The following is a 20414-nucleotide window of genomic DNA, read 5'->3' as shown; positions in this document are numbered from 1 at the left end:
GAGAACGTGCCCCTATCTAGGTCATTTGACCTAAATTTCAGTGGGCTGCGTCGTAAAACGGCGCTTCTAGGGATTTGGGCCCTTGAAGGCCGCCATTTCAGAGACATATCTGAGGGCGCCAAGTGTCAAGAGGATGTTGAGCCACATGGGCCATCCTGAGCTCGACACGTGGCTTCCTCTCATTGGTCCACGTGTCTAGGGTATTTTTACCCTAAACAATTATTATTATTATTATTATTATTATTATTATTATTATTATTATTATTATTATTATTATTATTATTATTATTATTATTATTATTATTATTATTATTATTATTATTATTATTATTATTATTATTATTATTATTATTATTATTATTATTATTATTATTATTATTATTATTATTATTATTATTATTATTATTATTATTATTATTATTATTATTATTATTATTATTATCATCATCATTATCATCATCATCATTATTATTATTATCATCATCATTATTATTATCATTATTATATCTCAAAAACAAAAAGTCATACAACCTACAATAAATTAGTGGGAAGCCGAGATACAATCTGGGCCCCCACTCCTCTAGCTATAGCAAAGACTACCCTAGTAAAAATATGAGCTGCAGCACGTGCTCCAATGTCTTGCGTCGTTGAGAACCTCTGAATTCGCTTAAGCAACGCAACAACTTCCTTCTCTAATTCACCAAACGAAGAAAAGGAGAAGGGAATGAATCCATATCCAATTGCCTGACAACGAGCCTCATACTTAACCCGCTTCCGCTGAGCTGCATCAGCCACAACCCGTCCAAGAATAAAGTCAGATAGCCCTGACTGTGTCAAAGGAGAAGATCCTGTCAAATCAACACAGACATCGCGACCACGATCCCAAGAATAAAGTAACACATCAGCAGGTCTGAGGGCCTCACCGTTCCCTCCAAACAACCCAATATCAACCTCTTTCCTTGCTGAAATCCCAGAACGATAGCAAACATCAAATAGGGTATCCCGAACAACATTATGTCTATGTTTAATACCCACGATACAAGCACACGGCAATGCGTGATCGCCAAAAACATCCCCTGGAAAAACCCTCGAACAAGCAGAGCATGGTGTCGAGGCAGAGAACAACGGAACACCCAATCGGTAGCATAATACACATCGATAAGTCTTTGCATTCATAGTCTGACCCAATCCTGAAATAGGAACGGCCCGAAGCCAAGCAGACGTGTGATCTCCCTGCTGAGATTTCCACAATGCTGATAGACGAGGGGATAATGAAAAGGTGGATTCTGCAGAATCGGTAACCTTCGTGAAATATATATTTGCCAATTTCTTCATGAGTTTTGGGGCAGCGACCTCACTAGGATTACTTAAAAAACCGGACTCCACCGCGCCATTAAACAGACCCAAAGCATCTTCAAAAGCTCGACCATGACCAACAATGTCAGTGTAGGGAATAATTTCAAGCTTTTAATCCCACTAGCTTGAACCCCATTGTGATCATACACTAAAGTACGGTGGCGTCCAAAAGGGAAGAAGATAGAGCACAAGAGTCGCCAACAAGTTTTTTTAGGAACTTGTAAACCGTTCACATGGTGAAGGTTACACCCCTTAACGATCCAAGAGATCGTAAACTCCATAAGGTCTAGAACCAAATAAGGGTTCGGGGATGAAGGTACAAATCCAACCTAAAAGAGATTGAACCTGCCCTAATAATAGGCCTCTACTTTATTCTGATCGTATTCATGTGCGCTTTTTAATTAACATGCAATCAATAGGATTAACCCTAAACCTGTTTATCTATGTTGGTTGAATATAATGCACAAATAAACTATTATTGGTGATCACTTGAATTATAATCATAATTAACCCTAAACAAGATTATTAATTATCTTATTAAGCGTGATTACAAATACCAAATTTCCTTTAAATATGCATAAAAGGTGTGATCAAGCAATAAAAATAAATATCACACAACATAATAAATAATAATAATCATAAATAATAATTATAAATAAAATAATCATCATCAAAATAATAATAATAATATTCATAACCATCATAAATTATAACGATTATAATCATAATCATAATCATGTTAATATTAAAGCATAATAATAGCAAGATCCTAGGCATGATACTAACAAGATTAATAACAAACCCTAGCATGTCACTAAGCAATAAAAATCAAATCTTTAGCCCTAACATGATACTAACAATCATAAATATTAGGAAGAACATAGGAAGCATCGCAGGAATCATATTTAATATTAAAGTTACCCTAGACATGATACTAGGAATATCATAATAACAATGTAAACATGATTTCTACATCATAACATCAATAAATCAATTAAAGCACTTACTTTGATGCCTCGTACCTCTTTCTAATAACAAAATACACACGTTAGTAACTTCAAGGAAAATAATAAACAAAACAATTAAATAATTGAAATAGAGATTTGGGACCAAACCCTCAGAAATTAAACCTTTCACGTCTAGGGCGAAGGCAACTTCGAATATGGCTAGGTGTTTCTAGATCTTGTGAATGCGGAATTTTGTATGTAAAAGCAAGGTTTAGAGAAAGAGAGAATTATAGAATTAAAGATTGCAAATGAAAACTGATTGTAGATGAGAATTCGTGAGAATTGGTGAATGATTAAGAGAGAATTAGAGAATTAATGATTGCGAATGAAAACGGAGTTTTTAATACGTTATTTATAGAGAAAATCAGCCAAAAAGATAAAATAAACAAAACAGAGTCTGACGCAAAGAAAACAGAGCTGGCGCCAACCCTAGCTAGCTGGCGCCAGGCGCCAACACTAGCGCCAGGCGCCAGGCGCCAAGGCCTGGGGTCAGACGCCAAGCTTAAATTTAACGCGTTTTTTAAAAATCAGATAAGTTTGCCGTACTGTAGGTTAAAATCATATAATTTCCTCGAAAATGCTATTTGATTTTGATTAAAACTCTGAAAAGTCAAAGTCAATTTATCAATGCTAATTGAATTAGGAATGAAAAGAACTTTCTAGAAGATTCTAGAAGACTAAAACCATTCCTAATTGCATTAGGAATGATAAATCATATTAGGCCCTCCCCTAGATCATTGGGGCGTATATAAAGCTCAAACCGGGCCCAGTTTGGTAAATTGGCCATAACTTCCTCAATATTCATCGGAATTGGGCTTATAATATATCGTTGGAAAGGTCTTTGCAAGCCCCATCCAACTACACTACTATTGGACCCGTATCATGGACCAACCAAACTGGATTGGCTGTTTTCTTAAAATAAGTTTTCAAAAACAGAGAGAAGAGAAAAGAATTAAAACTTTCCGCAACACTAGACTTTCCACACTTTCGCTTCATTCGATTATGATTCGACGTGAAAGGTACTCATCACTAGGTTTGGTTTTGAGGAGACACATTTGGGTGTCTACAGTCAGCATGTCGTAGAAGCTTTGTTTGCAACCTAGTAGACTGTAACCGAGAAGCAAGAAAAGAATAATGCCGAACATCACCTACAGAATAAACACCAAGCCCTCCAAACGCAAATGGTAAAGTGGCAAGCCGCCACTGCCAATCGCCAAATCCAGGTCCTGAAGCAGTAACAGTACGCTCCAAAGAAGATCGAAGAGCCTCATCAAAATTGCGCTGAGCCGCCTCAAAAGTACTAGGGGGACAAGTACGCAACGTAAAGTAGAGTTTGGAAACTCCGGTACAAGCCCTAAGTAACAATAGCTCACACTGAGGATCATCCAGCGTAGCAACCTTATCCATAAGCGCAATGGTCTTGGTCACCATATGCATCACAAGCTCACTAATAAAACCAGAATCAGAACTAGCAGGACCACCTAGCAACTTAACACCACGCGAAGGTCGAGCAATGTTAGGTGGAAAGACACCCACAAGCCTGCTTCGGGGGTCTTCTATAGGCCAGAAAACTTCAGTTTTGTCCACGTTAAGATGTAACCCAAAAAGAGGCCCTTCCTCCATAATCAGCTGCAAAATCTTCCCCACTCCATTATATCTCAAAAACAAAAAGTCATACAACCTACAATAAATTAGTGGGAAGCCGAGATACAATCTGGGCCCCCACTCCTCTAGCTATAGCAAAGCCTACCCTAGTAAAAATATGAGCTGTAGCACGAGCCCCAATGTCTTGCGTCGTCGAGAACCTCTGAATCCGCTTCAGCAACGCAACAACCTCCTTATCTAAATCCCCAAGCGAAGAAAATGAGAAGGGAATGAAACCATATCCAATCGCTAGACAACGAGCTTCATACTTAACCTGCTTCCGATGAGCCGCATCAGCCACAACCCGTCCCGGAACAAAGTCAGATAGCCCTGTCTGTGTCAAAAGAAAAGACCCTGTGAAGTCGACACATACATCACGACTACGATCCCAAGAATAAAGTAACACATCGACAGGTCTGAGAGCCCCGTCATTCCCTCCAGATAATCCTATGTCAACCTCCTTTCTTGCTGAAATCCCAAATCTGTAGCAAATATCAACAAATGTATCCCGAACAATATTGTGTCGATGTTTAATACCTACAATGCTAGCACACGACACCGCATGGTCGCCGAATACATCCCCAGTAAAAACCCGAGAGCAAGTAGAGCACGGTGTCGAGACATGGAACAATGGAACACCCATCCGATAACACAACACACATCGGTATGTCTTAGCGTTCATCGTCTGACCCAATCCAGAAATAGGGACTGCCCTAAGCTAAGCAGAGGTGTGATCACCCTGCTGCGACTTCCACAATGCCGACTGCCGAGGAGACAAAGAAAAGGTGGATTCTGCAGAAGCGGCAACCTTTGTGAAATATATATCTGCCAATTTCTTCATGAGTTTAGGGGCAGCGACTTCACAAGGATTACCTAAAATGTCAGACTCAACCGTAAACAGACTCAACGCATCCTCAAAAGCTTGACCAAGACCCACAATACCAGTACGACGCAGAAGCTGCGTCTGCAGCCCAGCAGACTGAAACCGAGAAGCAAGAAAAGCATAATGACGACGAACATCACATGTGGAATAAACACCAAGCCCTCCAGGCCAAAAGCAAATGGTAAGGTGGCAAGACGCCACTGCCAATCACCAAACCCGGGCCCCGAAACAGTAACAATACGCTCCAAGGAAGATCGAATAGCCTCGTCGAAAACGCGCTGAGTCACCTCGAAAGCACTTGGAGGACAAGTACGCAAGGCAAAGTAGAGTTTAGAAACTCCAGTACATGCCCTAAGTAACAATAGCTCACATTGAGGATCATCCAACATAGCAACCTTATCCATAAGCGCAATGGTCTTGGTCACCCTATACATCACAAGCTCGCCACTAAACCTGGAATCAGAACTAACGGGACCACCAAGCAGCTTAACACCATGCAATGGTCGAGCAATAGAAGGGGGAAAAACACCCACAAGCCTGCTTCGAGGGTCTTCTGTAGGCCAGAAAACTACAGTTTTTTCCACATTAAGATGCAACCCAAAACGAGGTCCTTCCTCCATAATCAACTATAGAACATTCCATTTGCTTCAACGCTCTACTTGGGCGTTATTAATAAACTTGAATTGCATTTAGTGAAAGAAGGCAGCACAATTATTGGTTGTTCACTAAAAAATGGTGTTGAAGTATTTTATGAAGAGCAGGGTATAGTTGATGGTGTTGGGGCTTTGGTGGTGTATCGGCAAGGCTATCCTATCATGTTTGAATTAATGCTTTGACCTGCCTAGCCGTTAGAATTTAAGTATCTTTCATCTAATGTATGGTCTATTCTATGTTGCATTAGAATGTTTTATCCGAATAAGCTGTTACTTGGAGTAGTTATAGCTGTGTGCGTTTCATGCTATGTATTAGTAATGCTAGTATTACCACTGTTTAGATAAATGTACTATATCTACGGTTGTAATACTTAGTTAATTTGTATTATATGTATTAATGGTTTTTTTAGAAAAGTCTTGTTTACGTGAATGTTAGCTAATTAATGTGATCTTTTGAAAGCTTACTGCTCTCAATATTTTGTTAGTTATTTGATCATAATTCAAGCAGCTTTAAACAAACATCATAGTAATAAATTTCACGAAAAGCAATGTAATAAATTTCACGAAAAGCAATATACATAAACTAATATATTTTTTATAGATATATTTTAACATGCACATTAATTTAGCAGTACATTAGAATATAGTCCTAGTATGGTGTTTTCCAGGAACATTAACTATTGCTATTGTTCCTGGAAAACTCCTCAAAAGATTTCTCTCCACAGCATCTAATTCCTATATACATGAAATTCTGGAGATAAACTGAAGTTTAGTACTACACGATGCTGGAGCTTTTATAAAAATTTTCGGCAACTATCTATTGTCCTTATCATAATATGCAGATCTACTGTCCCAGCGAAAGCGAAGTTCTTATAGTTGCCCATATACTTAAAGTTTAGCAAAAGATTTAATATGCAAAAGATGTTCAAGTAGTGCACCTTAAGTAGATAATCTTCAATACTTCATTAGCAGCATATATAGTTTCTTAGTAGTTCAGGGACTACTTTTCCTTGGTGGCAGATTCAACAGATGGCTTGTTAACCTTTTCAGTCTTCACAATAATTGGTGTAGTTTTCCTGTGCTCAGATCCCAGAGGCTCAGCTACATCTTCAACACGATCCTTTTCCAAAGGTATTGTAGGATTTTGGCCTGCAGTGTCCTTCTTCGGAGTCATTCCGCCAAAGCAAAGTTTCTTTTTCGCCCCGACTTGTGATAGTGGCACTTGGGATTCGCTTTCTTCACTTTCAAATTCCATAGGACTTTTTCCTAAGGATTTCTTGCGCTTAAGTGATTCAATAGTTTGCTGAGGGGTGTAAAGTGTTTCAGTGTAAGGCTCTTCTTGTGTATGCTTGTCAGAATTTTTCTTCAAGTTTGGGGTAGGAATGAACGGTTCAGAATTACCTGACTCAATAGTGTTCTCTGGAACCTTTTCACTTGCATCTTTTTCTTGGCTGAAGTAACCAGCAGATAGTTGCTCAGCTTCATGGGTGTGAGGATTTTCTTTAAGCTCAATAGCTCTGAGTGTCCACTCCAGCACATTGTTCTGACCCAAGTGCCAAGTAGGTCCAACTTTAATATAGAACGGTGTGCTGCTGAGTAAGTCTTGAATGGCCTTGAATGCGTTGTGATCATCCTGCGTTGATTTTGTTATAACAGCAAGCATTAGAATTAACTGAAAGAGCACGTGTAGAATCGTTACTCATATAAAATAAAAATGTAATCTGTATAAGCACTGATTTCATATAAGTAGATTGCGATATTGGTCTTACATAATGAATTATGTAGAGAAGATTTCAAGTGTTAAATTTAACTTGATTAATCCTAAGTCTAAGCATATTGTTGCCTATAACTCTAATTTTCTGAATGCAAAGTTTTTTTAGTATTCTTTGTAAGGTTAAACTGCACATATAGGCTGAAAATTTTCTGAATGCAAAGTTTTTTTAGCATTCTTTGTAAGGTTAAACTGCACATATAAGCTGGAAAGTAAATAGAAGGTAAGAATATCATAAATTAATTTACCGATTCTTTAATGGCATAAATTTCAGTTGCAGTTTTCATGAATAATCTTTCTGTATCATCGTTGAAAGTGGTGAATGCTATAGTTCCTGTGGTGTCGCTAGCTTCAAATTTGAACGTAATTCTGGTACAAATGTAAAGTAAGCATTGTTAAGTAGAATATTAATAAATAGTAATGGATATAAAAGGAAACTTGTTTTATACCTCTCAGTGCAGATGCATTCTTTGTTCAAACAAGAAGAGCAAGAATAGCGCTTCTGCAATGGAAGGTTGGTGCGCTTGCAGCAGTTTGAGCAGCCCGTATATGCATTCACTTTTTCTAATTCAGCATCCTGAATAGTCACTTCAATCCATAAAGTTTCTTCTTGCAAGGTGTTACTTGGCTACATGTACATTATATTTATGAATATCAGTTAGAATCTGTATACTTGATTATAGTTTAGCATGAACGTCTGAAAACAGGCAGTAATTCTTTAATGTTTACCTTTTTCTGCTTTAGTTCAGCAATGGAAACAATTTTTTTGTTTTCACTTGGGTACCTTACATCTAAGACTCTTGCTTGTCTATATACTAACCTCTGGTGGAAGAGATTAGCCCTGACACAATGTTAGTTAAAGAGCAGATCAGCACACTGTAAAGGCTATTATTTTTGTTAGTTTAGGTTTAGGAAATTACCAATCAGACACCACACGAGCTCGTTCTCCCTCAGGTTCATATATTATTCGAGTGGACATAGCAGAATTCATCGAAAAACCTAATTTAACCAAGATGGGATCATTGATTCATCGCAATTAACCATTTACGTAAGTTATAGTAATATCTGTCTTACCACGACGAGTGTATGGTTTAAGAGCCGTGAATCCTATAACCTTGAACGCTTCTGCCCAAGTAGGTAATTTGTCGAAGTACTTTCCTGCCGTAAGGTCATTCCACATTGAGATGGTGAGCGGTCGATCGCAGCTGTTACATGAAATGCATATTCTTAGTGATCTTAATTTGTAATTTGTACCAAATTATATATCTGGCATATCCGAACATTTAGTTCTTTGAAAATGAATCTTTGATCAGTGATGACTATTTCTCGCACCCAGCTTTCTCTCTTTCCATCTCTGGCTTCAACTTTCCTCGGCTCCTCTTCTACAAATAACACTACACCTACGACATCTGTGAATTAAGACAACTTTGTTAGCCTTTATTATCTAACTTTGGTGCGAGATTGTTTAGTAAGTGCATTATACCGTATCTCTCATCAGGATCTACCGCACGAGTTATACTTGCTATTGGTCGATAGTTGGGCAGAATTGGTTGGTCCAAGCTCTGGATGTACTGGCTGAATTACTGTTCTACTACCAAAAGTCATTTGGTAAGGAAACTGATCAAGTTCATTCCTCCATTTTTCGTCAATGAATTTAATTGGCGCAGCAGAAATGTCATACTCTCCGAGGTACTGTAATTCCTCATCAAAGGCTTCAATTTGATCGTCAAATAAAGTACCGCGCATTCTATTACCCTGTGAAGCAGACATTAGTAATTAAGTTCAATGACCATAACCATTATATTATAGTTATGCATCAAAATTGCTAACTATATATACCTTGTTGTTAGGTAGGGAGAATAAGGCGTCACTGCTCTTTGATTTAAATTGCATACAATATGTGCTTTGCTTAATATAATTGTTGCTCAGACAAAGTTACTTTATCACTGATGTAATTGACTATAAATGATAAGCAGCCATTCAAAACTTTTAACAACAGTAAGCTCTGTAGAGTAGCGTTATTAGAAGGTGGTTTTATTCTTATTGTAAGATAAATCTAAAAAGCTAATATTTTACTTGAATTTTAATCATTTAGACATAAGTGGAATTTCATTATAGTGTAATTTATAGTATAATTCAGGTAACTAAATGTTAATCTGAGTATGATTATTGATTACAGCATAACTAAAATTTTATTAAAAGCTAAATCACAATATAAAAATAGTAAAGTAATATAATCAGTCAAGCTGTTTTTTTTATTATTTGTTACTATAATTATTGTACAGCCTACCATATTGCCTGATATGAATTAAACTGCACTCAAACATGATCTAAAAATAGTAGTCTTGTTTATGTGAATGTTAGCTAATCAATGCGATCTTTTGAAGGTTTGCTATTCTCAATATTTTAGTATTTTAGTATGTGAAACCTTTTTACAGTGTAGTCTTTCAATTGCATCATAAATGTAGCAGATTTAGTATGAAAGTCACATATAAAGTAATAAATGCATACCTTTTCATCCTTTAGAAGTAAAGTCTGGAATCTGACCGTTTTTTTGGAAGATAGTATGTCCCTTCCTTTTTCAGCAACAACCACCCTTACTATATAAGCCTTGCTTGCTGCATTTAATTGATTCAAGTACACATATTCTGGCTTCTGTCTTGTTGTTTTGTATTTCTGATCTGTGCATGCAAATGGTTCCAGTAATATTCTGGTTAGTAGCAGCTTTTTATGAAATGCATAATTTTTCATCACTTATCTAGCTAATTCTAACTAATCAAGTAACTCACAAGAAATTTCTATAGGAATAAAAATATGCACAAGTAAAATTAAACTAAAATGCAAGGAATGTTGTAAAAGAGAGAACTATACCTTCCATGGTTAATTAAGTTTCTGGTAAGTTTGCTTTGTTGTGTGGAAAAACCGAAAGGCCAAGTAGCAAATCCCTTTATATTACCTAGGACAGAATATAAGAATAGAAAATAGAGCACAGGAATTGTGCTTGGTTTGAGTAACAGTGTTCTGAATAGCCATTGGTTTTTTTTAATCCTTGTCACTGTTTATACTGTTGAGCCCATTCTTCTGGAAAAGAAATTTGGGCTGCTCATTGTACTTTTTAATTAGTTTTCAAACATTGGAAAAGGTAAGTCCCTTTATAAACAATATAATAATGATAGATTTTTTTATGTGACAAATCTCAAATTATGACAGCCACAATTCAGTAAAATCTTTTGGAACAATCTTCCTATTTTTAGGGGAATTGCTTTTATACACTGTCATAAGCAAAGCATAACTTTAGGAATTCTGCTCAAAAAATGTACATAAAATTTAAAATACTGAATACTCCCTCTGTCCCAGTTTACTTGCAACATTTTGACTGGACACGCTTGCCGATGCACATGTTTGACCGTTGATATATTTTATTATATATTTATATAAGTTATAAAAAGTTTATATTAAGTAACTATACATTAAAATAGACCCAACAACATCTTACATGATTACATTGACTTTCATATAATAATTAAAAAGGTAGATGTGTGAATAGTGCAAAAAGTCAAACCGTTGCAAGTAATTTGGGACGGAGGGAGTAGCTTTTAATATTAACTTATTTTCCATGCTTCAAAACATAAGTTATACAATTTACCTTAGTGGGCTAATGTGTAACCACATAGGTCTAAAAACCAAGCAGAAGAATAATTTTTGGCCCCAAAATGTAGAGTTTTTTAGCATCTTAACATCCTAAAGTTGAACAAATATCTCCTCTTTTCCTAAATACAAGCTTCATGCAATGTAAAATAAACCAAGCTTTAATTTAAGAATATTTCCAACTTGAATTGTATCCTATACATATAAAAGGCTTTGCAATTCACCTTAGTAAGTTTATCTTTAGGCACATAGCTTTTACAGGCTTGGCTCATCAATAAGTTGTTGGCCCATCCTTCTCTTGAAGAGCTTTTTCCTGCAATGTATAAATGATAAGCTATTAATTTAAGCTGCTTTGGACTGTTAACCTGATTATTGGTGTCAAAAAAAGTGCTGCATAATGAAAAATAAACTCACTTTTCTTGGTTAATGCATAGTTGCTTAGATGACTCCTGCTAACTTTAGGACAGTATAAGATACCACATTTAAAGAAGGAGCTACTGATATAACCTTCACTTTATCGGCAGATCGTGCCCGTGAAAGAGCCACATACAATTGACCATGTGAAAAACATGAACGGGGAAGATAAACCAACACTTGATCTAAAGTCTGCCCTTGTGACTTGTTAATGGTCATTGCAAAGCTCAGTTTGATGGGAAATTGACTCCTCTGAAATTGGAAAGGATATTTCTGAGAACTTGATGGCCTGAGCTTGATTCTGGGTATAAAAACATGTTCCCCTTGATACTACCCGACAGAAATCACACACTCAATTAAATTGGGCAAAAACCTTTTACATATAAGGCGTGTTCCATTACATAGACCCGAAGAGGGCAAAAGGTTTCTGAGCAATATTGCTGGGCAATTTTTTTTTTAGCACAAGATTGTGAGGACTCATTCCTCCCGGACATAGTTTATTTAGAAATTCTGTAGGATATACGCTGCCACTATCATCTAGAATACTGTCATAGCTTGTATAAGTTATGGCTTCCCCCGGGAATCTTTCAATCATGAAAGAGTTTATATTATCGACATCCTCATTAATAGGTGTCAGAACAACCCTTTTAGAAAAAATTTGAGGATCTAAAGTGTCTGAACCAAGTTCCGGAAAAGAAGATTCAAGTAATCCAACTATTGGATCATCATCAGGCTGGAAAGTCTGCACTATTTGCGAAGGCAACTCAACAAAATCACTTTCCAAAGTTTGCAATTCACCGTTTCCTAGTGCAAGCAAAAATTGACAAAATGAAGGATCTTCCTTGGCTCTTAGGTTCTCAGTTAACCTGAATCTTCTTAAATGCTGCCATATATAAGAACTCACTACACTTGCTTCAACAGCTTCTCTCTGAGTCTTATTAGGGACAACAGGCAACACTTGTCGGAAATCTCCACCGAAGACAATGACCTTTCCACCAAATATTACATCATTATTGCACATGTCTTGTAACAGAAGGTCTAGAGACTCTAGATTTTGTTTGTTTGCCATTGATGCTTCATCCCATATTATAAGAGCCGTTTCTTTTATTAATGCTGCTAAACTACTTTGCTTAGAAACGCTGCAGGCTAATGAAGCATCACTATCCATTGGAATCTTGAATCTTGAGTGTGCCGTTCTACCAGACGGAATATTTGCTGCGGCTATTCCTGATGTAGCTGTTGGCAAAACAATCTTATTCATAAGGCGGATCTCAGCATAAAGTGCATTGTATAAGAATGTTTTGCCAGTCCCACCAGGACCATCTACAAAAAATGCCCCTGGTTTTCCTTCCACTATATGCTGCATGATACATGTAAATATTTCCTTTTGTGCTGGATTTAGCAAGCTTCGGCTGTCTATACAAGCCTGAGGAATCAGAGCATCTAGTGCATCTTGAATGTCTTTTGTTCTATCAATTTCAGTATCATTGTTATCCATTAAAACAGCTAGACCACAGCCACATAATGACTTCCCCATGGCTTCTAGATGTTGTTCTACTGATATCACAATTAATTTTTTGATTTTGCTTTCTGCACCAGAGTACTTTCGTGCAAAATCTTCTGACAATGCAGGATAAAATTTGCACCTTATCTCTTCAGGATTGCTTGGCTGGCAAAATATAAGAACTGTCGCAAATAGACGGCGTAAAGCTATAGGGAGCTGAATTTCACTTGCTTCAGTTAAACAAATGCTTGCTGCATCATCCTCTTCCAGAATGACAGCTCTAAGACAGGCCTCCTTGAAACTCGCGCACACATGACCCTGAACTGTACGAAGATGCGTAAATGACTTTGGACTGTTGACATGTAGTAGTAGCAGTCGAAGGTAAAAGCGTTCACCTTCAGAAGGAGCCACAAAAGCTAATCGGCCAACCATAGGCTTCTTCACTTGGCGTTTATACCATGATTTTGTAGCAGCTTCCCATCTATAGTGTTCTGGAAATTCTCCGTATAAGTACCCTAGGCCATTCTCGGTAGCCGCATTTATACGGAAGAATTCTGTTAAAGCAGTCTTAGTATAAGCACCGCTCACAATACCCACATCTAGACGCTCATAGGGCCGTACACAAACAGTGTTCATGTCTGGAATATGAACAGGTAGAGGTAACACTGGCGGATACATCTCAAATAAATCAAAGCTAAAGATTCTCCAAGCTGCTTCGCATGGTGATACCCACCTTCCTGACTGAAACTGAGCAATTTCATCAGCGGAATTTTTATCTTCAGCTGAAACATTAAAGGCCACTCGATCATGTCCTTTGTAAACATACTTATACAAATATTTCACCGCTTTTATAGTCGAGCAAACCTCGACATTCAAATGACAGTCAAAGAGTGAGGTGAGGTAAGGGTTATAAGGCACAACCCATCGATTATCTAGGTTAGCATTTCTGGCCTTCACTTGTTCCCCTGTATCCGTTCTCCGATAGATAGGATAACCATCCTTATTTGTCGTTGTTTGTGCGGTGAATTGTTTTTGATACCCATTTTTACAAGAAACGACATTATCTTTCTTTCTCATACAAGGGCACTCTGGATTTAATTGGCCACAAGGTCCATGCATCATATGCTTTAACACAATCTTACGTAATGCAGGCTGAGTCACAGGAGGTATCTCTGCAGAAACATACTTATCGTAATCAGCAGGAGACTTCATCTTATACTGCCGCTCTAGAATCAACAGGAAATGAGCATGTGGCAATCCTCTCTTTTGAAATTCTACTACATATATCATTGCTGCCACTTTACCAAATACCTCGTCTTTCTTGATTTTTTTTTTTCAGAGCAATCAACTTTGCCCTGAATATACGAGCAACTAAATCTGGTCGGTCTTGTGCAGTCTCACCGGGCTCTAGTTCAGCTTTTATCTTTGGCCAATTCGCGTTGCATGTCATAGTGACAAAGAGATCAGGTTTCCCGTATCTTTGCACAAGAGCCATTGCATTCAAATACCTCCTTTTCATGTCACGGGGGCCTCCTATAAATGATGGTGGCAGAATGAACTTATGGCCAACATTAGCTGCACTTGTCTCTCCACTTTCTACTGTGTCAAGAATCCCTTTATAAAGATCAGCTCTTATTGTATCCTGATATTGCCGGAAAAAATCTAACCTTGTATTTTCAACTTTGATATACATATCTGTGATGTACGGTAGAAATGCCCGGCCTGCTCTTAAGAGCATGTTCCCTATTCTGATTTGAAGTTTATAAGCATAGTATTCTCTTGCAGAGATATACTTATCAGCTCTGGTATGTCTTTTAGAAGCTCCTACAAACATTAAAAGCAAAGAATAAAGGCAATGAAGCAATTAGGACAAAATATCATAGATTTTGTAGAAACTTACGAGCAGCTTCTGCACCCAGAAAATCAGCCGGTGTGTGCACCACGCACGATTGAATAGGATCAGGCTGGGTTGCCACTTGTCTGTCTCCACCATGAGAAGCTTTTTTTAGGCCCTGATGCCAACCACAGTCGCCTTTTGGGAAGAGCAATGGATACTGTTAAGGGTCATAGCACCCATAAAAATGCGCAATCCGGTGAGATGTTGCAGATTTTCCTGTCACAAGAATGTGTGGCCAGGAACTCTGACTTGATGAAACACTATCAGGCCAAATAACAGCAACTTCATCTGAAGTGGGAGCGTTATACACTCTCTGATCTGGCACAGTATTTGAATTTATTATAATGTTAGTACTTTCATCGACATGTACTTCTTTCAAAGATCGAAAAAATCTTGCATATGGATTATCTTTAGTTATTCGCATTAATATGTCAATAACATCTTGTCTTAATTCTGGAAAGCAATTTGTTCTATGTTGAAGTTCATTTTGGCCATCATAGAAATAAAGCTGCAGGTACTTTGGGCCATTTTCATCTGGTATTAAGTCTGGTGCAGAATGATATATTTGGCCATGTAGCTTAAAGACATATATGCCTTTGTATGTTTCTCAATCAGTTTTACCGCCAATTGAACTAAAAGCAAATAAGTTATTGTACAATCTAGCATATTTTCTAAAATGGACAGCATCTTCATCCTTCGAAGTAAAAAGCCTTACTAATTCAGGAGGATATTCATTCCCAGCTATTTTAATATCACCATTACCACAGCAAAAATGCAGGGATTCAAACGCAAACTTTTTAGCCCAGCATTCACTACAGTAGGTAGGAGCAGATAATTCTAAGGGCTACACAGGTAATGGTTTCCCTATAGTAGCTGCAGGTGTTTCTGTAATAGCATAAAAGGAGGCATAACATAAATCTATTGCATAGCAGCATATTTATGTTAACTCTGTGAACTGAAATTATAAGTAAGACTTACTTTTAGCTGCATTTCTTAGTTGTTTTGAACTCTGTGCAGTTGATGGTGCTACCTTAGTAGCCACAGTTTTCTCTGTAAGAGGAGAAAGAGAAAATAAGGCTAGATCCTATTAAATAGCTCCACACATATATTTACTCTATAGATTCTAACCTATCCAAAGTACTCACTTTTAGTTACATTATATTTTGAAGGTCTTGATCTAAGCTTTTTAGGGTTTGATTGTTCTCCTTCACTGTACAGAGCATAAAAACTTATCAATTTGCTTTACAAGAAATAGCATCCATTATAATAAGTCAATTATTCTACCTAATGGAAGTATGTGTTGATAATAAAGCACGTGTTCGCTTTGACTTCCGACCTTGACTTGATGGCTTCTTAAAATTATAAGGCTGATCAGCTATCATAAGAATATCAAAAACAATAATTTAGTAATTTGATCATTAAACAAACACTATAAATCAGTATAGCAATTTAAGCACAAATATAAAGACTTAGTCTAAACATCATGTAATTTTACAAACATACCCATATTACGCTGCTACAGATCAAGATATGTCAGGAACCTGCACAGAGCAGCAGTTACTCCTATTTAAGTGGATTTGATATACTAAGCTGCACATGTCTTTCTACTCAATATAAATGTTACCTGTTCCAGTAATTAGTCTAGGTATAATCTTGTCATTAGGGCAGCATCATTAGCAATAATTCCTGAATTCAACACTGATCCTGGCTTCAAATTGCAACACCCCCCTATTTTCAATGTCACAAAACAAGACAAATTAAAGTTTGCTCACTACTACTTGATTAATAAAGTTTGCACATTAGTACCAGATTAATAAAGGTTGCACATCACTAACAATATTTGCCTTTCAACATTTTCAATACTTGCTGCCTCACTTTTGCTTCCTTTCCCCACTCCCTCACATTCTTATACACATTATGCTGCAGCCTTGAATTGAATGCATAATAGATTAAGCTGTGTGATCAGAACTTGCACATTAGCAAATTCAGATTGGTATGACTCTAAATTGCAAGGTGCAAAGGAAAAGTTTAAATCTAACCTATACTGAAAAAATAGATATTATTACTAAAATTCAAACGTTGAATACATATAATATAAAACATAGAAGAGCATAATATAACTAAGAGGCCCAACAATCAACAAAAAATTATAGGATTTTCCTGAATCACCATGTAAATCAAAAGGTGCGTCCATTTTTCATTCAAAATACACATTACATTATAATTTTGTTACAGCATACAAGTCTATTTTCTGCTGAACTATTTCAGCAATCACAACTCATAGACCTCAGTTTAAAAACAAAAGCAGAAACAAAAGGCTAAATAATAATAGGCATATGGCCGTACTAAACCTAAACACCTGTAATCAGGTAAACATCTTGCCGCCCAAAATAATAAACTAAAAGTTTAAACAACCTAAGCAAACTTCGCACGCTTCCAAACAGTCTCTAGCTCAGGTATGCCAGAAACCAAAGGCTCAATAACTCTAAAGCCAGAAGAAGATGCAGCATCTGATGGTGTGGTTGAGCGTCTTTTCATTGGAGCATATGGAGGAACATCAACCTTAGGTATCTGAGAACCCTCAGAAGTAGGAGTCAAGTGTACATCATCATCAAAGTTTTCTCCTCTGGCAGCTAAGTGTCTCTTTAATTGGTAAAACCTACTCTTTAAAGCACTACAAGCAACATTCCTCACCAAAGCAGCACCATAATTAGCATCAATAATTTCTAGGTTATACCTAGCCACCAAGTAATGAATAGCTCTCTTAGCAGCCTTTTGCAGTGCACCAGTTACCTCAGAACATGGATCACTATATATGCATTCCATTTCACTTCCATTATGTGGACAAGTCACTGTTAACCAAGCCACAAAACCCAAACCTTCAACCCAAATAGTCTCTAATGGACTCACATATGCTCCCGTTCTTGTAACAACAACACCCAAAAAGTCTACAAAGCTAATCGTGACATGGACAACATCAGCAGATGTTTTTTTGCACAGATTACTCTGTGTAGCAGGCATCTCTATTCCCTTTTCACGACATAACTCAACAACCTTATGCTTAAAAAGCTTACTGCATAGCTGATACATTCTTGCTCTATCAGATGTAAAATCACTCACTCTCACCCCAAACTGGCTCATCAATTTCTGCACAGCTTTCTGAGCTGCCCTTTCTTGTGACTCCTGAATTGTGCTAGCTTCCCCACCAAAGAATACAAATTCAGATTTGCCACACTCAGTTTTAATACGTACACAAGCATTGTTTCTATCCTTATCTATGAAACCATAAACTGGTTCAGGGAAGTTTAAACAGTCAACCACTTGACCTAAAAGAGGTCGAAATGGGATGGCAATTTTGCTGGATTGAACAGCCATAACCTGTGACCGGCAAAAATAGAATTAAAGAAGCAAACATACTCACTAAACTAAAACTCCAAGCAAATCACATCAGGTAAAGTAGCACATCTAAAAAGCTAAACCACCATGTAAATTCCAATTCAAATTCATTCAATAAACTTACCAACAATAGCAGGAAACAATTTTAACAGCACAGCAAGCTCCAGCCTGATGCAGACACCTACAAGGCTGTTGTTTTTTTTTTTTTCAATTTTTTTTACCCAAAAGAAAAAAAGGAAAACAGAAAACACACAAATCTATAAAATAAGCAATGTAACCAAATAGTAGTTCCATCAAAAATTTGAAAATAACACATATGCATAAACAACCAACTGAAGTAACTGTTATAGATCATCTGTAAGCAACCCATAATTGTAAGTTCAGTAATTCTAGATCAATGACTATCCAGGTAACTATGAGTAATAAAAGTCCAAGAATCATTAAGTCAATACTCAGATTTGTCTATAAAATTTTGATCCCAATGGAATTTCAGTCATTACATTGCATTTTCATGAAAAATTACCAGGAAAACAATTAACTCAGCCAAGATTTCACAGTACCAACCTTTTTTCTCACAGAATAAAGAAGAAGCAAGTTAGAAAAGAAAAGTAAATATGCAGCACATATAAATATAGAATTTGAAAACAAAGAAATAAACCAAAGTACATATTCAATATATTTTATTAGCAAAAAAAGTTACACCATATAAATTGCTCCAGCCCCCCATAAACAAAAAATCTTCCTGTCTCAAATTTTAAAAAATAATATTAGAGTACATACTAAGCCCCCCCTATAAATCTATAACATATACGAAGCATAAAATACTTCTATCTACGGAGTATTTTTTTAAAATACACTCCATCTTCCAGTATAAATATACAGTTCTTGAACAGTATGAGTTCCAAACACAATCTCATTTTCCAGCCACAGCCATCAATTAGTTGAAGTAAATACACTTTGCCCAAATTAAATTACATTACAAACAAACCACTTACCATTAATTAGTTGAAGCAACTACTAACCACACTTTTCCCAAACTAAATTACATTAGAAATCAGACCACTTACCAATAATTAGCCGTAGTAACCACACCTTTCCCAAACTAAATTACAAGCTTAACCAATTTAACCAGGTGAAAGTGCAAATTAAGACTCACAAACCTTACACCACGCAACAACCAGATGTAAAATTGCAGCACCGCAAGCTCCACGACACCACTCCATCGAACGAACTGCTGGAAAACAAAACTAAATCAGCGAAAAAGATTAACAATGGAAAATAGGGGAAAAAAAAAAAAGAAAAACAAAATTAGACATAATTAACGAAGAACGAAAGAGAGGGTAGGTAAGAGTGCCAAGCTTGCTGTCAGCAATGGAGAATTGCCCATGCGTCAAACTACAAGGAACAGCTGGAATGGAAAGAAAAAGACCAAAATAACCTTGGCAATTTGGGCAATCAAGAAAAGGGGCTAAGGGCAAGGGTGTCATTTCCTTGTTTATAAGGAATAGTAAAATGAGGAACAGTAAAGGTGTTTGGGACTTTTATATATGTTATAGATATCGATAAAAACATTTGAAACATTATTTTGAGTACATTAAGACACAGTAACATAACTTATAATCTACTTAATATGATTTTATTGTTGTATAATTCATGCATGTATAAGATAAGTTTTAATAAGATTATTAAGATACAAATAATAATATGATCAACTTCACACATTGGGATTTAAATATTACTCTTAAAGACAATAGACAACTTTATCAATAAATAAATAGCTAATTTTATTTATATTGAGTAATAATCAATTAATTATTTTATTTTTAATCATTTTAGGGTAAGTTTTAACTAATCCATTAATGTATAAAAATTTGTTTAAAAGGTTCTATATTATATTTCATCTTTAAGTTCATTATCTTGTTTGTTCATAAATTAAAGTTCATGATCTTGTGTATTATTTGTGATTAACTTTTGGTATCATGAACAATTGATTAGGTGTACGTACAACCCGTACTTCATCATTGGATGACACATCAAGAGTTGACTTTCTAAGCTCTTCTTTAAGAAGTCTTCTTGATGCAGCAAGGTACGGACATACGTAGTATTATACTTCATATTTCTACACATTGTCCTAAAACTTAGTGTCTATTTCCATTTGCGTGGGTTATAATAACAATTTTTTGTCTATCAATATGATTGATCATGTAGAACACATAACAATTTTTTGTCTATCAATAATAC

At 36.4% G+C, this 20414-nt stretch overlaps 2 protein-coding genes across 2 annotated transcripts; both read right to left on the bottom strand.

Annotated features, from left to right (window-relative positions):
- Window positions 1-6163: 6163 nt before the first annotated feature.
- Window positions 6164-8927, bottom strand: LOC145636229 (replication protein A 70 kDa DNA-binding subunit B-like). Its single transcript, XM_081687729.1, has 8 exons — window positions 8798-8927; window positions 8647-8723; window positions 8389-8519; window positions 8235-8313; window positions 8044-8155; window positions 7764-7942; window positions 7563-7683; window positions 6164-7176 (listed from the first exon to the last, which is right to left on the bottom strand). The coding sequence occupies exons 2-8, from the start codon at window positions 8664-8666 to the stop codon at window positions 6544-6546; spliced, it is 1275 nt and encodes a 424-aa protein (XP_081543855.1). The 5' UTR covers window positions 8667-8723; window positions 8798-8927; the 3' UTR covers window positions 6164-6543.
- Window positions 8928-8933: 6 nt separating this feature from the next.
- LOC145636228 (uncharacterized) lies at window positions 8934-19704 on the bottom strand. Its single transcript, XM_081687728.1, has 12 exons — window positions 19334-19704; window positions 18298-18362; window positions 16402-16505; window positions 16281-16318; window positions 16062-16152; window positions 15923-15987; window positions 15756-15827; window positions 14781-15095; window positions 11377-14704; window positions 11187-11275; window positions 9826-9995; window positions 8934-9069 (listed from the first exon to the last, which is right to left on the bottom strand). Exon 9 carries the CDS (start codon window positions 14168-14170, stop codon window positions 11774-11776), a length of 2397 nt encoding a protein of 798 aa, XP_081543854.1. The 5' UTR covers window positions 14171-14704; window positions 14781-15095; window positions 15756-15827; window positions 15923-15987; window positions 16062-16152; window positions 16281-16318; window positions 16402-16505; window positions 18298-18362; window positions 19334-19704; the 3' UTR covers window positions 8934-9069; window positions 9826-9995; window positions 11187-11275; window positions 11377-11773.
- Window positions 19705-20414: the final 710 nt, after the last annotated feature.

The sequence above is a fragment of the Chenopodium album genome, chromosome 6, assembly GCF_948465745.1.
Source record: "Chenopodium album chromosome 6, dcCheAlbu1.1, whole genome shotgun sequence".
In the NCBI taxonomy this organism is placed as follows: Eukaryota; Viridiplantae; Streptophyta; class Magnoliopsida; order Caryophyllales; family Amaranthaceae; genus Chenopodium; species Chenopodium album.
Note: the sequence above shows the minus strand (reverse complement) of the source record. Positions and strands in the feature narration are given on the sequence as shown.